Source organism: Salvelinus fontinalis, chromosome 4 (assembly GCF_029448725.1).
Source record: "Salvelinus fontinalis isolate EN_2023a chromosome 4, ASM2944872v1, whole genome shotgun sequence".
In the NCBI taxonomy this organism is placed as follows: domain Eukaryota; kingdom Metazoa; phylum Chordata; class Actinopteri; order Salmoniformes; family Salmonidae; genus Salvelinus; species Salvelinus fontinalis.
In genome coordinates, this window is record NC_074668.1 from 76,155,992 (window position 1) to 76,173,929 (window position 17,938).

Sequence of the window (17,938 nt, forward strand, 5' to 3'; positions counted from 1 at the left end):
ACTGAACGAGTGTTAAGGTTTGAGTACCATCTAGCGGTTGAAATGAGATCACGCAGACCCAAAAAGGATATTTTATGTTTTATTACAAGACAGAACTAATGTAGTTGTTGAGATACAGAATAACAATATAGACAAAAACATAACAAAATCGAAAGAAGTGCACAGAATGAAAATGACTTGAAGGTCCTAACGGTTCAATTAACAGCATCAGTTTTACAAATGGATTTGAAATAAATAAATATTAAATGACATTACAGATTGAATTTCATAATGTAAAAGGAACGTTCATTCTTATAAGGCACACCTCATATGATCAAATGTACCATGCAAACACCAATAAAATAGGCATTTCCCTATATACAAAAACAGTTTAGAATTTCCATCTTGATAAAAGGAAGCAGCAGCTCTCCTTTAAATGACATTATTTAAGAATCACAGAAAGATTTAACACTCAACTAACAGTATATTGACACAAACCAGTCTAATGTAATGAAGTTCAGTTACAGCAAATAAATAACTTTGCACAACAGGATACCCTGTCTACTAGCCAGGTGCCAGATCTGTTTGTGCTCTTGCAAATGCCATTAATATCATTGTCAAGCCATACAATGTTTGGCATGACAAAGAGTAACAAGAAGTTGGCATGACGGAACAGACAAACTGGCACCTAGGCTACCTGTCTGCATGCCTGACAACAAACTGATAATAATTCATGCCACTTACTGCAAAACGGTGCATTATTTAACAGAGGTACACATCTTATTGGTTTGACTCGACCATTAACCATAAACGTATGTTGTCCCTTGAGGCAAAGTTTCATTCTAAATATGAAATATCGCTTTTAAAAAAATGAAACGCTGGAAAAACAATTTGCTACGAGGCAGAGATGGACTTACAAACGTTGCTCCTTTAACATTTAGGTAATTTCTCACATTCAAAATGTCTGCATAGTCTCAGCTTTGATTTGCTTTCTGTAGATGAACAAAACAAAACACACGTTCAATAACAGAATATCAAGATGCCAACAAACACAGAACATTAATAGTGTAAGTATTGCTTTGGCCTTCAACTCATAGGACAAAGATATGGGTGGTAATCAGCAGGCACAAACTGTGTTACTGTCAAAAGTTGTCCAACACCACAATGCTAATTTTCATAATCAGTTGCAAAATCTTTGCTGCATTGTGCCTTACCAAACACAACCCCCTGAAGTGTTGTGAAAAACTTGGGGATTAGGCTAGCCACTTATTGGCCAATGAATAAGTTACAAGTGATGCCATAAAAGTATGCCTCAATCTAAATATTTGCACATCTGTACACATTTAGTGATTTAAAAATATGAGTTGTCAATCCTGTAATTTAAAATAGTTCTCATAGCCAAAACACTCACAAGTGTATATACAAGAACACTTCAACATATGGTTATAAAATGTGCATTTTCAGTTCACGGAAGACTACAAATAAATAATTGCTGGTTTTCATTCCAAGACAGAGATGAGTTCTGCATGCTTGGTCTAACTCAATCTACCGTGATTCACTTGCATGAAATTGCTGGAAAAGCAATGGATAAGCTCATAGTACGGAGTGTTTACAAATCTACATGTACAATACTACTCAGCTCTTGCCAAACCATGCATGTGTGGGAGAGTGAGACAACGCATGCATGTATACATTTAAAAGGCCATTCATAATGTATAAACTCACTGAAGACCCCCCAAAATATTCTCATAGCCCATAACCCTTTATATATTAAGATGCTATAAATCAAATTAATCTGCTTGAGTGTCAGGGGAACATAAGTATAAGAAAACACTTAATGTCCATGCCATCAATGCAAATAAGCTGTTTTTTTGTTGTTGTTTTTTAAAATCTAGCTGGTGGAGTCTTGCATATCAGCACATGAACACTTCATTGCCAATTAGACAGCTAAAAAAAAAAAAAAAAAAAAAAGACTGGGTGCTGGCAAAAGGAACATAATATATACACAAACGCTGGTAACCGTAACACAGAAAATAAGCTTTAAATGTCGCAAACCAAATTAAATCAGACCTGGATAGTGTGCCCTTCAAGGCCAAATATAATTCTGCCTCCTCACCCTATAAATAGTACAACTAATGCCTTTATAAAAACATTTTTGGGGGGTTCTTTTTGGTTTTCTTAAAAAAAGATAAGAAAGTTCATGTATAAAAAACACATATCAAAGAAAAAAAAGAAAATCATTTAGCCGTCTAAATGCAGTAAACTAATAAGGAATGGTTTTGGGGGTAGTCTGCCACTGGAGACAACTTGTGGAGCAATTGACACCCCAAGGGGGTGCTCAAGAGCCATCACCAGTCCTCTTTCAGGGCCTCTGGTAGCAGGAGAGGTGGGGGGTGAATGGTGGGAAGGGGAAGGTGCGTGTCCTGCATGGGAACCAACGTCTCCTGCTTCTTGGAGCTGCAGCAGGGCTTGAAGAGACGTGGGTCAATCATCACCTCACCAAAACGCCCTTTGTAGACAATCCCACAGCACACCTTTTGCCTACAGGGAAGAGGATGAAGTACCCATTCAATAGTTTGTCCTAAAAACTAAATTTCTTCAGAATTGTCCCAGATAAACTACAGTACTAAATTATAAACTTAGATTTTCCAGACAGACTTCAATTTCATATACTTCATTGACATACCTTTTCCAGTAAGAACGGTCCAGGAAGGAAAAGACAGAAGGAGTGGGGCGCCTCTGTTTGGACTCAATGTCTGAGCCGTCATCTGACTCGTAGCTGGGGGACTGGGATGGAGACATGCTTGAGGTCGTGCTGTGGGCATCAGAGTCTGAAAGGACAAACAGGACCATTTGTGGCATTCTCTCATGGTAAATGATTTACAGGCAACATCTGCATGTCTACCTGGATCTTCCAAGTAGGGCCTAATGACAAAAGTGAAACAAAGACTTATGCAGTAAAACTTAGTGGTTTAAAAACATTGAAGGTGTATATATACTATCATTTTGTTGATTTAACAAGACAAGTGACCTACTTTGTCTTTTGAATTTGTGAAGCCTCTTCAGTTTGTTTTTCTTCTTCCCATCACTGCTCTTCATCTTCTTGGGTTTGGTTAGCTTGAAGCCAGGCCCAGCTCTTGCATCTACAACCTAATGTCATATAATACATGTCAATCACTCAACTTCCACACAGCATCAAATACATGAAAATTCACAGTGAATCCTCATTGAACTAAAATAACAAGATGATGCATACATGGTTCCAGTTCTTCTTAGAGCCTTTTGGCAGTTTTTTCCATCTTTTTACTAACAGCACACAGGCATTGCAGATGTCTCCCACACGATCCTCTGACAACCTTGATAAATAATCAAGGAAATGAAAACACAAGCACAATAAACAATACACCTCAAGCATTAACTTAAATATAAAGCACTGCAAATTTAGCATCGATGTTCTTCAGACAGCAAAAAAACAAGGTAAGCCACCCTAGAATCAGTCCTAGACTAGTTAATAATATTTTCCCAATTCAATCTGTTGACCATCACTTGTTTGACCTTTTATGGCATACAATCACTGGTGCAAACTCTGCATTAACACGAATTACAATATACAATACAGAAATAATAGTGTGTAGTGTTTAATACTCCCTGAAAAGGAAGTATTTGATGAATGCAATGTTATGTCATTAACACTTAAAGCTTACCCAAAACATAGCCTGAAGGTTTCTTCATATCTGCTGCTGTCAGTAAAGCGTGAACTGGAGGACTTGGTTTTGCAAATGCAACATCCTTCATGGCTGCGATATATTTTCGACTTGTGAAAACCAAACATGATGATCAATGGGAAACCTACAGAGAAAGAACAAATAGATTACCAAAGAATGCCATCCATTAAATGCAGAATAGTAATAGCACTGTAACGTTACTGCTGTAATGCTTTCCCCTGGTGGAAAGGGGCGGGTCACCACATTGTGTTATTTCCATTTAGAAGTCTTATTCTACAATTTCAGCGATCCATGATATAACTTCACTCCGAGACAAGCTTTCTCATATTTATTGACGATAGGCCTATTTTAACTACACAAAAAAGCAATACGGAGCAAATAAATATAAACTTTGTTGTGCATTTAGATACACCTTTCATCAATCTTGCAAGCTACTATACAAATGAATGACACTCACTTAGCCACCAGTGATAGATCTGCTAGACGTCCCCGTTATTATGCATACACAATTAACGTTATAGGCTGCGACTCCCATCTCGCTTTTTTGTTTCCTGACAGGAGACTATTTTTAAACAAAGCTCGCGGGACAGGAACCAAAGGATGAAATTGTTCGAATGGTTTTTAAGCACAGACTCACACAACTAAATCTAGCCAACCATTGCAAGCTAACTATTCCATTTAGTAGATTACAATATACCAACGGTATATTGTCAAAACGATCATTGTTACTTGCAAGCAATCAAACAAAATAGAATGGCAGCATCTGGCAAACCCCGCTAGTAATGACGCCATCGCTGGCTAACTTGGCTACTACAAATACTCGACAAATTAGAACAGTGGGTCGCTGGTACTACATTAACTATGCTTTCCTTATTGTCCTTTTGATTAACTGTGTTTAAAACTGATACGTTCCCGTCGGGAAAGTGATTCTCAGTTACTTGGGGAATCCGAAACAAAAAGCGGGGAAGGAGAACTCCTTTCACTGAAGAAACAAAAAGCGGACGAAGTCAGAAAAAACAAATGCGACATAAAAAAGTGATTTGAGCGACACTGGCTTGTTTTATAATTTCAAATGAAATAGTTGTAAGATTTAACACGCACAATACTTTATATCGTTTCCTTCCCTTTAAATTCAAACGTTGGCCCGCTGAGAGCGCCAAATAGCAATCTGACTATTGTTGTTAGCTAGCCTGCTAACGTTAGCTAGCTACCACGCCACGCTCCATATCCATTCTCTCCCATTGTTACAATGACCCCCTTGCAGATATAGTTCGCACGCAACAGACTAAAATTAAATGTAAGATATGTAAAACATTAGCATTTGCGTTAATTGCAAATTGCGTAAAGGGTAAATAACAGTGGACTTACCGAACAAAAACTTTGAATCTTCACCGTTGTCTTTTTACACACTGCGCATGCCTTACTACTACTACTACTGCTGCTGCATACAGCTGGGTATTAGAATGACATTAGCATACAAAAACATGAACATAAAGCGTTCCATCGTAGAAACACCATATTAGGAGTGTAACGTGTCCGTTTGAAAACAATTTCAACCAATTGGCGCACACTATGCATGGTATTTAACAATATGGGATTCTGGGAGTAGTAGTGTGTGGAAATGCTTTCCGTCTTATCCTATGTAATCAACACCTCATTAGACTCCATGTCCCAGCAAGCATCGTATCATCAACGTATGAATGGACAATACATTTTTTTTATTTGAAATGGCGCGAAGAGTTTGTTTACATTTTAAAACCATCATTTGTTGTTGTTACAAGTGTTGATATCAGTGTTTGATTTCTCTGCTAGGTACAGTTCTGTTATTTTTGCTCTACAGTTCATATGGGGAATATATGGGAGCATTTACAATACCAATAACCATATAGCAATTTATAGTGTACCCATTCCAGTCAGTTATAATCCTTTAATAAAAATACAAAAAAACATATCCATATTAATGCATTTCTGTAATTGTATTCTTTATTTATCTTTACACTGTACACATTTCCTCACTTAGTAAACACTACATTATACGGCTATGCCAATAAATGTACAACAGTATTGAAAACAAAAATATATCTCCCAAGATGCTCATGTCGATTGTAAATGGAATAGTACAACCAACACAATTCAGACGTTGGCACAGGAAAGACATCCTTCACACCCACTTCTATCAAACTGCTGTTGTTATTCATCATCATATGCTGCACAGTAAATGGAGGAGGTCCAATGATTCTCATCTAGATCTTGGGTAGATTTTTTTGTGTGATGTGGATTAAATTGCATAGCAGAAACACCAACAGTTCAGAGGAGAATTGTTTGCTCTATTTTGAATCTGGCCTTTTATAGCAACCATATGTACCACTCATTATTAATTTAAGTGGCAATCAGCTCATACAATTTTCACTACTGAACAGACATGATGTTGTAAACCTGCCAGGAATGGGCAGAACAGGTGAGGAATAATGAGAAGTTGTTGGAAAGAAGGATGCACTGGTTAGAGGTATTTACACGAAGGCTGTCATTTTATAAATGACTCACTTTCTACCAAGCCATGGTTATGATGAGTACTGTACTGTTGAAGAGTTGTGTGTCAAGTGTGAAACACTGACATGGCCGTATAGTGATACTTCTCCAACTGAATACATATTGTGCATCACTAGCATACGCTACATTATCTCATTCACAGGGGGAGCCAGGAGCCTCTTATTCCATATAAAATAGTTGCATACTACGGTACTTCCAGTGGGATTGATCCAAACTTACACATTGTCATATTGATTTAGATGAATCAGTTTTCCACCCTACACAAACATCTATACCATGTCATATTCATACTTATAAAGCATACTTCTGCATCATTTGCTTCAAGCTCTGCATTATGACAGTTAGAATTAGAACAGAGCAAGCAACTTGACAGACATATCAAAATAATACTGTTCTTCTCTGAAAATATATTAACAGTTTTTGTTCCTTGTTTTCCTTTTTAGAATATAGCCATTGTCAGCAGTTCACAATAACAATGAAAATATTTAGCTTTCAATAAAGTAGTATACAACAGGTGGGTTATCTTCTTCAACAAAGTGAAAGTCACGGATCGTAATAGAAAACATATTCTTAACGTCTAACAGCAACATTGTTGAGGATAAAAATAACAACACATTTTGAAAGGCTCATTGCACTTAATATATGGCAAATGTAACAGTAGCTTTAATATAAGCCAGAAATCGTCCCTTAATTGTTCAAGTCTCTTTCTGCATAAAAAGGTTAAATTGTTCTTTTAGTGGTCCCTAACAGTCTTCCTTAGTCAGGTCCAATTGGTGTGAACGAAGGAGGGCCTAGATACCGATCCCTTTGACAAGTGAAGCTTCTAGGGTAATGTTGAACTCCTGCAAAGTCTGTAGCACTCTGATCAGAGAATTTACCAATGAGCGGTCCTTTATCAGTGCTGTGTCTTCGTACATTTGGACTGTGATTGGACAGTCTGCGAGGAGAGCGATCCAGTGGTGTAACAAATGGTCCCTAGGAAGAGCAGAGAGAAATAAGAAGTTTACCAGACTGACTTCAGAGAACTTTTTTAGTAAATCCTCATACCTGTTAAAAGACAGGATAGGAAGGGCTCAAGCTTGGTTATGACTGAGGTATTATTTACGTTGCATTTAGGCATGTCTGGTCTCGCTATGTGCTACTTAAAAAGATTTCTGACAAACAACAAAGAGAAGGTATTTCATTGAAGTGGCAGGTGCATTTGAGCTATAGTACCAAGCCCTGTTCTGCCACAAAGGGTTGAGAGAGAGAAAGAGGAAGTCTGAGGTGTCATAACAGGTAGGATATATATTGTATGTTTTTAACTAATGTGTGGAAGCTTAAGGTGGGATTATAAACTGGGTGGTTAGAGCCCTGAATGCTAATTGGTTGACAGCTGTATGACAAAACATTTATTTTTACTGCTCTAATTACGTTGACAACCAGTTTATAATAGCAATAAGGCACCTCGGGAGTTTATGGTATATGGCTAATATACCACGGCTAGGGCTGTATCCCGAGTGGCTCAGCGGTCGAAGGCACTGCATCTCAGTGCAATAGGTACAAGCAGTCCCTGGTTTGAATCCAGGCTGTATCACATCCGGCCGTGATTGGGAGTCCCATAGGGTGGTGCACAATTGGCCCAGCATTGTCCGTGGTAGGCTGTCATTGTAAATAACAATTTGTTGTTAACTGACTTGCCTGGTTAAATAAATAAAATATCCAGGCACTCCGCTTTGCGTCATGCATAAGAACAGCCCTTCGCTGTGATATATTGGCCATATACCACACCCCCTCGTGCTTTATTGCTTAACTATACAACCATAAAAAAATAATTGTATTTCTATGTATACAACCTCCACAAATACACACACACACTCATACAATGCCCAACAGGATAGGCAGAGACACAGTGTGAGGGAGAATAACTGAAGCAGGAGGCGGGGAGGGATCACCCTAGCACTACAAAAGAGGACAAAGCCGCACACTCTGTTATCACAGTGATAAATGCTGTGCTGCTATTAGGGTTGCACATTTTGGGGAATATTCAGAGGTGGAAACTTTCTGTGGGAATTAACAGGAATATATGGGAATGAACTGAAATATATGCAAATTAATAATAATACCATTTAAATGGAGATGTTTTTTGCATTGGATATATTTACCATGTCATATGGAGACAGAAACATAATGTCACGTTCCTTACCTGTTTTCCTTTGTTTTGTATTCATTTTAGTTGGTCAGGGCGTGAGTTGGGTGGGTTTGTCTATGTTTGTATTTCTATGTGGGGTTTTGTGTTCGGCCTGGTATGATTCTCAATTAGAGACAGGTGTGTATTGTTTGTCTCTAATTGAGAGTCATACAAAGGCAGCCAGGGTTTCACTGGTGTTTTGTGGGTGTTTGTTCCGGTGTCCTCACAGGACAGTTGAAGGTTAGTCACGTTTGTTGTTTTGTAGTTTGTAGTGTCTTGTTTGCTGTTGTTTCATTAAAAGATGGCTTATTTCCCTCAATCCGCATCTTGGTCCTATCCATGCTCCTTCTCGTCTAAGGGGGAGAACAACATTGACTGCCTTTACAGAAACACCCACCACAACAGGACCAAGCGGATTGAGGAGAGAGAGAAGGAACTACAGCAATGGGGAAAAGAGGAATGGACTTGGGAGGAGATTCTGGACGGAGAAGGACCCTGGGCAGAACCAGAGGAGTGTCGCCGCCCCAAAGCGGAGCTGGAGGCAGCAAAGGCGGAGAGGAGGTTTTATGAGGCAAAAGCAAGGCAGAGCGGCTGGAAGCCTGAGAGGCTCACCCAAAAATTTCTTGGGGGGGGGCTAAAGGGGAGTGTGGTGAAGCCGGGTTGGATACCTGAGCCAACTCCCCGGGCTTGCCGTGGAGTAAGAGGGCGTCGTACTGGTCAGACACCGTGTTATGCGGTAAAGCGCACGGTGTCCCCAGTACGCGTGCTTAGCCCAGTGCGGGCTATTCCACCTTGCCGCACTGGGAGGGCTAGGTTGGGCATCGAGCCGAGTGCCATGAAGCCGGCCCAACGTATCTGGTCTCCAGTACGTCTCCTCGGGCCGGCGTACATGGCACCAGCCTTACAGGTGGTGTCCCCGGTTCGCCTGCATAGCCCAGTGCGGGCTATTCCACCTCGCCGCACTGGCAGGGCTACGGGGACCATTCAACCTGGTAAGGTTGGGGAGGTTCGGTGCTCAAGAGCACGTGTCCTCCTTCACGGTCCGGTATATCCGGCGCCACCTTCCCACCCCAGCTCAGTACCACCAGTGCCTACACCACGCACCAGGCTTCCAGTGCATCTCCAGAGCCCTGTTCCTCCTCCACGTACTCTCCCTATGGTGCGTGTCTCCAGCCCAGTGCCTCCAGTTCCGGCACCACGCACCAAGCCTCCTGTGCGTCTCCAGAGCCCTGGACGCACTGTTCCTTCTCCCCGCACTCGCCCTGAGGTGCGTGCCCTCAGCCCGGTACCTCCAGTTCCGGTACCACGCACCAGGCCTAGAGTGCGCCACGAGAGTCCAGTGTGCCCTGTTCCTGTTCCCCGCACTCGCCCTGAGGTGCGTGCCCTCAGCCCGGTACCTCCAGTTCCGGTACCACGCACCAGGCCTATAGTGCGTCTCAGCCGGCCAGAGTCTGCCGTCTGCCCAGCGGTGCCTGAACGGCCCGTCTGCCCAGCGCCGTCTGAGCCATCTGTCTGCCCAGCGCCGTCTGAGCCATCTGTCTGCCCAGCGCCGTCTGAGCCATCTGTCTGCCCAGCGCCGTTTGAGTCAGCCGTCTGCCCAGCGCCAGTAGAGCCGCCCGTCTGTCCCGAGCCAGTAGAGCCGTCCGTCAGTCAGGAGCCGCTAGAGCCGTCCGTCAGTCAGGAGCCGCTAGAGCCGTCCGTCAGTCAGGAGCTGCCAGAGACGCCCGCCAGTCAGGAGCTGCCAGAGACGCCCGCCAGTCAGGAGCTGCCAGAGACGCCCGCCAGTCAGGAGCTGCCAGAGACGCCCGCCAGTCAGGAGCTGCCAGAGACGCCCGCCAGTCAGGAGCTGCCAGAGACGCCCGCCAGTCAGGAGCTGCCAGAGACGCCCGCCAGTCAGGAGCTGCCCTACAGTCCGGAGCTGCCCTACAGTCCGGAGCTGCCACTCAGCCCGGACCTGCCGGAGTCCCTCAGCCCGGACCTGCCGGAGTCCCTCAGCCAGGACCTGCCGGAGTCCCTCAGCCAGGACCTGCCGGAGTCCCTCAGCCAGGACCTGCCGGAGTCCCTCAGCCAGGACCTGCCGGAGTCCCTCAGCCAGGACCTGCCGGAGTCCCTCAGCCAGGACCTGCCGGAGTCCCTCAGCCAGGACCTGCCGGAGTCCCTCAGCCAGGACCTGCCGGAGTCCCTCAGCCAGGACCTGCCGCCCCTTATCCCGGTGCTGGTCCTTATCCCGGTGCTGCCCCTTATCCCGGTGATGCCCCTTGTCCCGGTGCTGCCCCTTGTCCCGGTGCTGCCCCTTGTCCCGGTGCTGCCCCTTGTCCCGGTGCTGCCCCTTGTCCCGGTGCTGCCCCTTGTCCCGGTGCTGCTCCTTGTCCCGGTGCTGCCCCTTATCCCGGTGTTGCCCCTTGTCCCGGTGCTGCCCCTTGTCCCGGTGCTGCCCCTTGTCCCGGTGCTGCCCCTTGTCCCGGTGCTGCCCCTTATCCCGGTGCTGCCCCTTATCCCGGTGCTGCCCCTTCATTTAGGTGGGGTTAGTGGGAGGGTGGTCATTGGGAGGGGGATAAAGAAGCGGGGATTGATTATGGTGGGGTGGGGACCTCGTCCACCGCCAGAGCCGCCACCGTGGACAGACGCCCACCCAGACCCTCCCCTAGACTTTGTGCTGGTGCGCCCGGAGTTCGCACCTTAAGGGGGGGGTTCTGTCACGTTCCTTACCTGTTTTCCTTTGTTTTGTATTCATTTTAGTTGGTCAGGGCGTGAGTTGGGTGGGTTTGTCTATGTTTGTATTTCTATGTGGGGTTTTGTGTTCGGCCTGGTATGATTCTCAATTAGAGACAGGTGTGTATTGTTTGTCTCTAATTGAGAGTCATACAAAGGCAGCCAGGGTTTCACTGGTGTTTTGTGGGTGTTTGTTCCGGTGTCCTCACAGGACAGTTGAAGGTTAGTCACGTTTGTTGTTTTGTAGTTTGTAGTGTCTTGTTTGCTGTTGTTTCATTAAAAGATGGCTTATTTCCCTCAATCCGCATCTTGGTCCTATCCATGCTCCTTCTCGTCTAAGGGGGAGAACAACATTGACTGCCTTTACACATAAACCTTTTACCTTATCATAAGTAGACATAATTGCAAATGATTAAATCCTTCCAATAGAAATTAAAAAAAACAATTTAGTTACAAATTTAACTTCAATTAAATGAGTTGACTCTTCACATGGGATGATTTTACTGAACAACAAAAGAAAGGGAATATTGAATGATCCTCAATGATCCATCTCATCTCCCAAAAACGTTTTCAACATACATCTGTAAAATTATAGTCTAGAAACTAAAGCTTTGGTTATCTTCCTCTCAGGCTTCCATGTCTTCTCCCAGGACCTCCTCAATGTCCACTTCTTGAACATCAGACTCCGAGGTCTCATCTTCACTGTCACTTTTTTACCTTGTTGAGGATGGCTCGTTGTCAGGCTCAAAAAGCCAAAAATTTGCCCGGATGACACCCCAATTTTTCAGCCCTTGTATTGGTCAGTCTGTTGCGGGCTTCGGTGTGTGTGTTCCCAAACAAGGACCAGTTGCGCTCTGAGGCGGCTGATGTTGGTGGGATTTGGAGGATCATGGCGGCAACAGGGGAAAGAGCCTCAGATCTACAAAGTCCCTATCACCAGGTGGCTGATGAGATATGTTGGCACGACTGCCATATTGCATCTCCATCCCAAAGCCCTTGCTTGGAAGTGTACTTCGCCAGACTGCCAAGAACCTTGCCCTCATCCAGGCCAAGGTGGCGAGACACGGTAGTGTTGACACCATAAGACTTGTTGATCTCTGCACCAGACAGGATGCTCTTGCCAGGATACTTGGGGTCCAACATGTACGCTGTGGCGTGTATGGGCTTCAGGCAAAAGTCTTCATGCTTTCTGATGTATTTCAGAACTGCAGTTTCCTCTGCTTGGAGCAACAGTGAAATGGGCAGGGCAGTACGGATTTATTCTCTTACATCTGCAAGCAGAGTCTGAACATCAGACAGGATGGCATTGTCTCCCTCAATCCGTGCAATGGCTACAGCTATAGGTTTCAGGAGTTTCAGGTCGCTTACCACTCTCTCCCAAAATACATCATCCAGTAGGATCCTCTTGATGGGGCTGTCCATATGGGCAGACTGTGATATGGCCATTTCTTGAAGAGACTCTTTCCCCTCCAGGAGACTGTCAAGCATGATGACAACACCACCCCAAATGGTGTTGCTGGGCAACTTCGATGTGGTGCTCTTACTCTTCTCACTTTGATTGGTGAGGTAGATTGCTGCTATAACTTGATGACCCTTCACATACCTAACCATTTCCTTGGCACTTCTCTGACTACGTTCCTCCATTGAGTCAAAAAAACTTCTGATTCCAGGAGGACCATGAGCTGTTGCTATTGATAAGGTGTCTGATTCATCATGTTCACCTCGAATAGAAGTAGAGGGACTTTTGTCAGAGGTTGCTTGTTGTGAGCGCTGAGGGAACGTTATGCACTTGGCCAGATGATTCTGCATCTTTGTTGCATTTGATTTGATTTGACATTTGATTTGGCACAGTATTTGCACATGTACACAGCTTTTCCTTCTACATTAGCTACAGTGAAATGTCTCCACACATCAGTGGCATTTTCCTGTAAAGATGAGAAAAAAATTAGTAGAAAAAACCTGAATACAATTCCATGTACAGATAACTGGTTAAGCAGTTAGATTAAACAACTATTTTGTAAGATACATGTTTTAAAATGAAACATGTATGGAAACAGGTGAATTAACACTCCTCAGTTAGCAGGCTCAAGCAAGCTAAAACCCACATGGTAGCAAAAACTAACTAGCAGAAATTGTTAACAAGTTAGAAATGATTTAAACACACTTTGCTGTAGGCTACTATTTACTAGTTAACAACAAATCATGGATGCCATATTACAATATTCATCCAACCCAGTATTGTAATCAAAACTTACCAGAAAACATGTAGTCCTTGGCTCAGACAAGGAAGTGTAGTAGTGTGGGCTCAATAGCATCTCATTAGTGTGCAATATTTTGAGAATCAGCTGTACATGTGATGGAAGAGTGCACTGCACATGTGATGGAAGAATGCAATCTGTATGCAGAGGGTTGCAATTCCATTGAATTGGGGATAGTTTAACCAAAATATGCCCCAAGACCTAGAATTGCTAACCTAGAACAGGTTCACTGTTATAAGCTAACTTTTTGGATGAATTTAAGCTAAATTCCCCAAATTCCAGGGCTTAACTTCCCATGGAAAATGTCCTGAAAAATTACGGACATTTACCGGAAAGATTCCAATCCTTTGCAACCCTAGCTGCTATTAGAGAGATAATGAAAACACCTCTCTTTCAGTTGAATTGAAGACGTCATGTAAAACATCTCAAGCAATCTAATTTGCCCTTTTGACCAGGACATTTAGTGCTGTACAATGAATTCCCATTCAAATGTTCCTGATGATAGCTGTTGTTCTGAGTGTGTTTGTGAGGCTACAGAGGAGATATTACCTGGCACCCAGACACACCAGCATCTGGAACTTCCCATCCTTGCCTATGTTCCTAGATGTGCTGTTGATGGCCCGCATGAAGCGGCAGAAGTGGCGTACTCTGGTTTGCCAGTTCTCATCTGGAGTCACTGCCCTCTGCTCAGCACTCTCAAAGTACATCTGTGACTTTTCTATAATGAGAAATCACAGACAAAAGACATTGATAAGCGCACCCTCATCCAATAGCATGGCATGGAAGATACTGTATACTGTATATTCAGGTGTAATGGTCGTGTATTGGAGGCTTTACCTAAGAAGTCCCAGATGAAGACATTCTTAAAGAGGCGTGGGGATTTGAAGCCATGCTGGAACACCTGCTCTAAAGCCCAGACTAGACCATACTCCCCACACAGCAGAAGGGTCAGACTGCCCCTCTATAGAAAAACAGACAGGGAAAGAAAAAGTGTGACTGATGTTGTCTACTTTCAAAGTACCCTGGTCCAACACATCAGTTGTGGCATATGAAACTGGAAACTGTTCAATCGGAACACATGTGAGAGAGACTATGATCAGTGTTGCATGCAGTGTTCAGACAGTGTACAGACAGAGGACCCACTGTCTCCTTCACTGTGATGAATAATAGACAATGTGGTGGGGGGTTGTGTCTCTCACCTCCTTCTCTGGCTTGTGGAAGTGCTTCACTATCCCATTGATGGCCTCTCCCACTCCTTCTTGGATCTGACTAGTGTTCAACTCTGGATGATGGGAAAGAGTCGGACAAAATCAGTCCATGCCAGCAGACACAAGACCCTAAAAAGTGACACACCGGTAGCGTTTGCCAGTCGAGAGTACTTAGCACCTCTTAACAGAGTGCCGGCCGTAATTTGCAAACCGGTTCAACATGTAGAATCACGCAGAATTTCTTTCAGTCTGACGTCAGCCAGAGAGGGTGGTCCCTAAAACACACCACGTGAAAGAACTGCAGACGAACGGGAGAGCAACATTTGGGGCTGTGTGTGTAGTCCCTTGGTGAAGATTATTGGTTATTATTGATGACGATTTTTGCAGTGTATTTGAATGGTCACTCACTTGGTTTGCTGTTTGGTGAGATGGTGACGAACCTCCTCATCATTCCAGGGGACTGCTGCATGGGGGGCGTGCGACACATTCTGTCCTCATTCTCTGAGTTCGGTGTCACTAGCTCTCCCACCAGGACCCTCTCCAGACTGCCATCGTCCACCCCCTTCCCCAGCCACCGGCCACATGGGAACCTACACACACACACACACACACACACACACACACACACACACACACACACACACACACACACACACACACACACACACACACACACACACACACACACACACACACACACACACACACACACACACACACACACACACACACACACACACACACACAAATATATATATACACTGCTCAAAAAAATAAAGGGAACACTTAAACAACACAATGTAACTCCAAGTCAATCACACTTCTGTGAAATCAAACTGTCCACTTAGGAAGCAACACTGATTGACAATACATTTCACATGCTGTTGTGCAAATGGAATAGACAACAGGTGGAAATTATAGGCAATTAGCAAGACACCCCCAATAAAGGAGTGGTTCTGCAGGTGGTGACCACAGACCACTTCTCAGTTCCTATGCTTCCTGGCTGATGTTTTGGTCACTTTTGAATGCTGGCGGTGCTTTCACTCTAGTGGTAGCATGAGACGGAGTCTACAACCCACACAAGTGGCTCAGGTAGTGCAGCTCATCCAGGATGGCACATCAATGCGAGCAGTGGCAAGAAGGTTTGCTGTGTCTGTCAGCGTAGTGTCCAGAGCATGGAGGCGCTACCAGGAGACAGGCCAGTACATCAGGAGACGTGGAGGAGGCCGTAGGAGGGCAACAACCCAGCAGCAGGACCGCTACCTCCGCCTTTGTGCAAGGAGGAGCACTGCCAGAGCCCTGCAAAATGACCTCCAGCAGGCCACAAACGTGCATATGTCTGCTCAAACGGTCAGAAACAGACTCCATGAGGATGGTATGAGGGCCCGACGTCCACAGGTGGGGGTTGTGCTTACAGTCCAACACCGTGCAGGACGTTTGGCATTTGCCAGAGAACACCAAGATTGGCAAATTCGCCATTGGCGCCCTGTGCTCTTCACAGATGAAAGCAGGTTCACACTGAGCACATGTGACAGACGTGACAGAGTCTGGAGACGCCGTGGAGAACGTTCTGCTGCCTGCAACATCCTCCAGCATGACCGGTTTGGCGGTGGGTCAGTCATGGTGTGGGGTGGCATTTCTTTGGGGGGCCGCACAGCCCTCCATGTGCTCGCCAGAGGTAGCCTGACTGCCATTAGGTACCGAGATGAGATCCTCAGACACCTTGTGAGACCATATGCTGGTGCGGTTGGCCCTGGGTTCCTCCTAATGCAAGACAATGCTAGACCTCATGTGGCTGGAGTGTGTCAGCAGTTCCTGCAAGAGGAAGGTATTGATGCTATGGACTGGCCCGCCCGTTCCCCAGACCTGAATCCAATTGAGCACATCTGGGACATCATGTCTCGCTCCATCCACAAACGCCACGTTGCACCACAGACTGTCCAGGAGTTGACGGATGCTTTAGTCCAGGTCTGGGAGGAGATCCCTCAGGAGACCATCCGCCACCTCATCAGGAGCATGCCCAGGCGTTGTAGGGAGGTCATACAGGCACGTGGAGGCCACACACACTACTGAGCCTCATTTTGACTTGTTTTAAGGACATTACATCAAAGTTGGATCAGCCTGTAGTGTTGTTTTCCACTTTAGTTTTGTGTGTGACTCCAAATCCAGACCTCCATGGGTTGATAAATTTGATTTCCATTGATAATTTTTGTGTGATTTTGTGTGATTTTGTGTGATTTTGTGTGATTTTGTTGTCAGCACATTCAACTATGTAAAGAAAAAAGTATTTAACAAGAATATCTAGGATGTGTTATTTTAGTGTTCCCTTTATGTTTTTGAGCAGTGTATATAATATAGCAACATAACAGTTAACCAAAGCTTCAACAGGGTCTTTCTTGTGAGTTGATGCCACTGAAATCTCCAGCATAAGGCAGCTGCTACCAAATGTTTCACTCACTTGTAAGCATGACCTGTGATCTCATTCCGGACCATAACATACTCCACAAGCCACTTGGCGTAAAGACCTGAGTTATCATGGCCCATCTGCACTGTGGTCAGCTTGCCCAGGTTCTGGCACTGTGACAGAGAGAGAAGGCAAAGAGCAAAAGTCATGTTAAGGTGAATATATATTGATATTATTATCAAAATACCAGGAATATTCAACCTTGAGGGGAGCACCAACCTCAAAGGTGATCTCCTGAGTGTGCTTGGGGACCTGGAGCACCCCGGTCTCAGCCAGCTCCCCAGACACACACACCCAGGGGTTGGCTGTGAACATGGAGCCTCCTAGTTTCTTACTGGGAATCACCAGCACATGGTATGGGATCACTGTGGGACAGAGAAGAGAGGGAAACCTGAAATCACTCAGTCAAGTACAGTATGGTCACAAGAAGAGCTACCTCTGTCTTCAATATATTTCTCAGTATGCATCTCAAATCCAGGAAAACTGTTTAGCCAGGAAATAAGTCTAATTCATATATTACTCTAATGTAATTAAGTCTACCCAGCTTCTGGTTACATAGTGTTCAGTGTTGTGGCCAGGTTGTATGGTATTTGCTGGCACTCACTGATGGTGGTGAAGACATTGGTGAAACAGAAGTAGTCCACAGCGTTGAAGGAGAGGAGGTGGTACAGGAACTGCTCTTTCTCATCGTCACAACGCAGAAAAGCATAACGCTTGTATAGTTTCCTACAAAAGAAACAAAAGCAACAACAAAAAAATCACACAAAAAATCAGTTTAGCATTTCATATGATGTAATGAGTATAGATTGAACAATAACATTCTGGAGCCTAAAAGGCTGAATCAGTAGCTGATGAATTTGTTTTCCTTGATA

The 17,938-nt window shown here is 44.3% G+C and overlaps 2 protein-coding genes across 6 annotated transcripts in view; both read right to left on the bottom strand.

The window, feature by feature from the left end:
- Positions 1-66: 66 nt before the first annotated feature.
- On the bottom strand, positions 67-5,231 carry LOC129854420 (SIN3-HDAC complex-associated factor-like). Its single transcript, XM_055921457.1, has 6 exons — positions 5,073-5,231; positions 3,684-3,828; positions 3,236-3,335; positions 3,015-3,129; positions 2,666-2,810; positions 67-2,520 (listed from the first exon to the last, which is right to left on the bottom strand). The coding sequence occupies exons 2-6, from the start codon at positions 3,809-3,811 to the stop codon at positions 2,328-2,330; spliced, it is 681 nt and encodes a 226-aa protein (XP_055777432.1). The 5' UTR covers positions 3,812-3,828; positions 5,073-5,231; the 3' UTR covers positions 67-2,327.
- Positions 5,232-5,665: 434 nt separating this feature from the next.
- The window catches only part of LOC129854421 (DENN domain-containing protein 5A-like), a 62,873-nt gene continuing 50,600 nt past the window's right edge, over positions 5,666-17,938 (bottom strand). For all 5 annotated transcript variants that reach the window (XM_055921458.1, XM_055921461.1, XM_055921459.1 and 2 more), the window contains 8 exons: positions 17,671-17,792; positions 17,286-17,431; positions 17,061-17,179; positions 15,011-15,192; positions 14,594-14,676; positions 14,232-14,355; positions 13,944-14,112; positions 5,666-7,229 (listed from right to left, as the gene is read on the bottom strand). In XM_055921458.1, coding sequence (XP_055777433.1) covers positions 7,046-7,229; positions 13,944-14,112; positions 14,232-14,355; positions 14,594-14,676; positions 15,011-15,192; positions 17,061-17,179; positions 17,286-17,431; positions 17,671-17,792 — 1,129 coding nt within the window. In that variant the 3' untranslated portion in view covers positions 5,666-7,045. The remainder of the gene's footprint in view (positions 7,230-13,943; positions 14,113-14,231; positions 14,356-14,593; positions 14,677-15,010; positions 15,193-17,060; positions 17,180-17,285; positions 17,432-17,670; positions 17,793-17,938) is intronic.

Excerpts from the sequence above, each read along its gene's own strand:
- LOC129854420 (XM_055921457.1), bottom strand. The coding sequence starts at position 3,811 with ATGTTTGGTTTTCACAAGTCGAAAATATATCGCAGCCATGAAGGATGT. Across the intron at positions 2,811-3,014 it reads TCACAAATTCAAAAGACAAA|ACTCTGATGCCCACAGCACG; the intron begins GTAGGTCACTTG and ends TTGTCCTTTCAG. Across the intron at positions 2,521-2,665 it reads GACCGTTCTTACTGGAAAAG|GCAAAAGGTGTGCTGTGGGA; the intron begins GTATGTCAATGA and ends TCTTCCCTGTAG.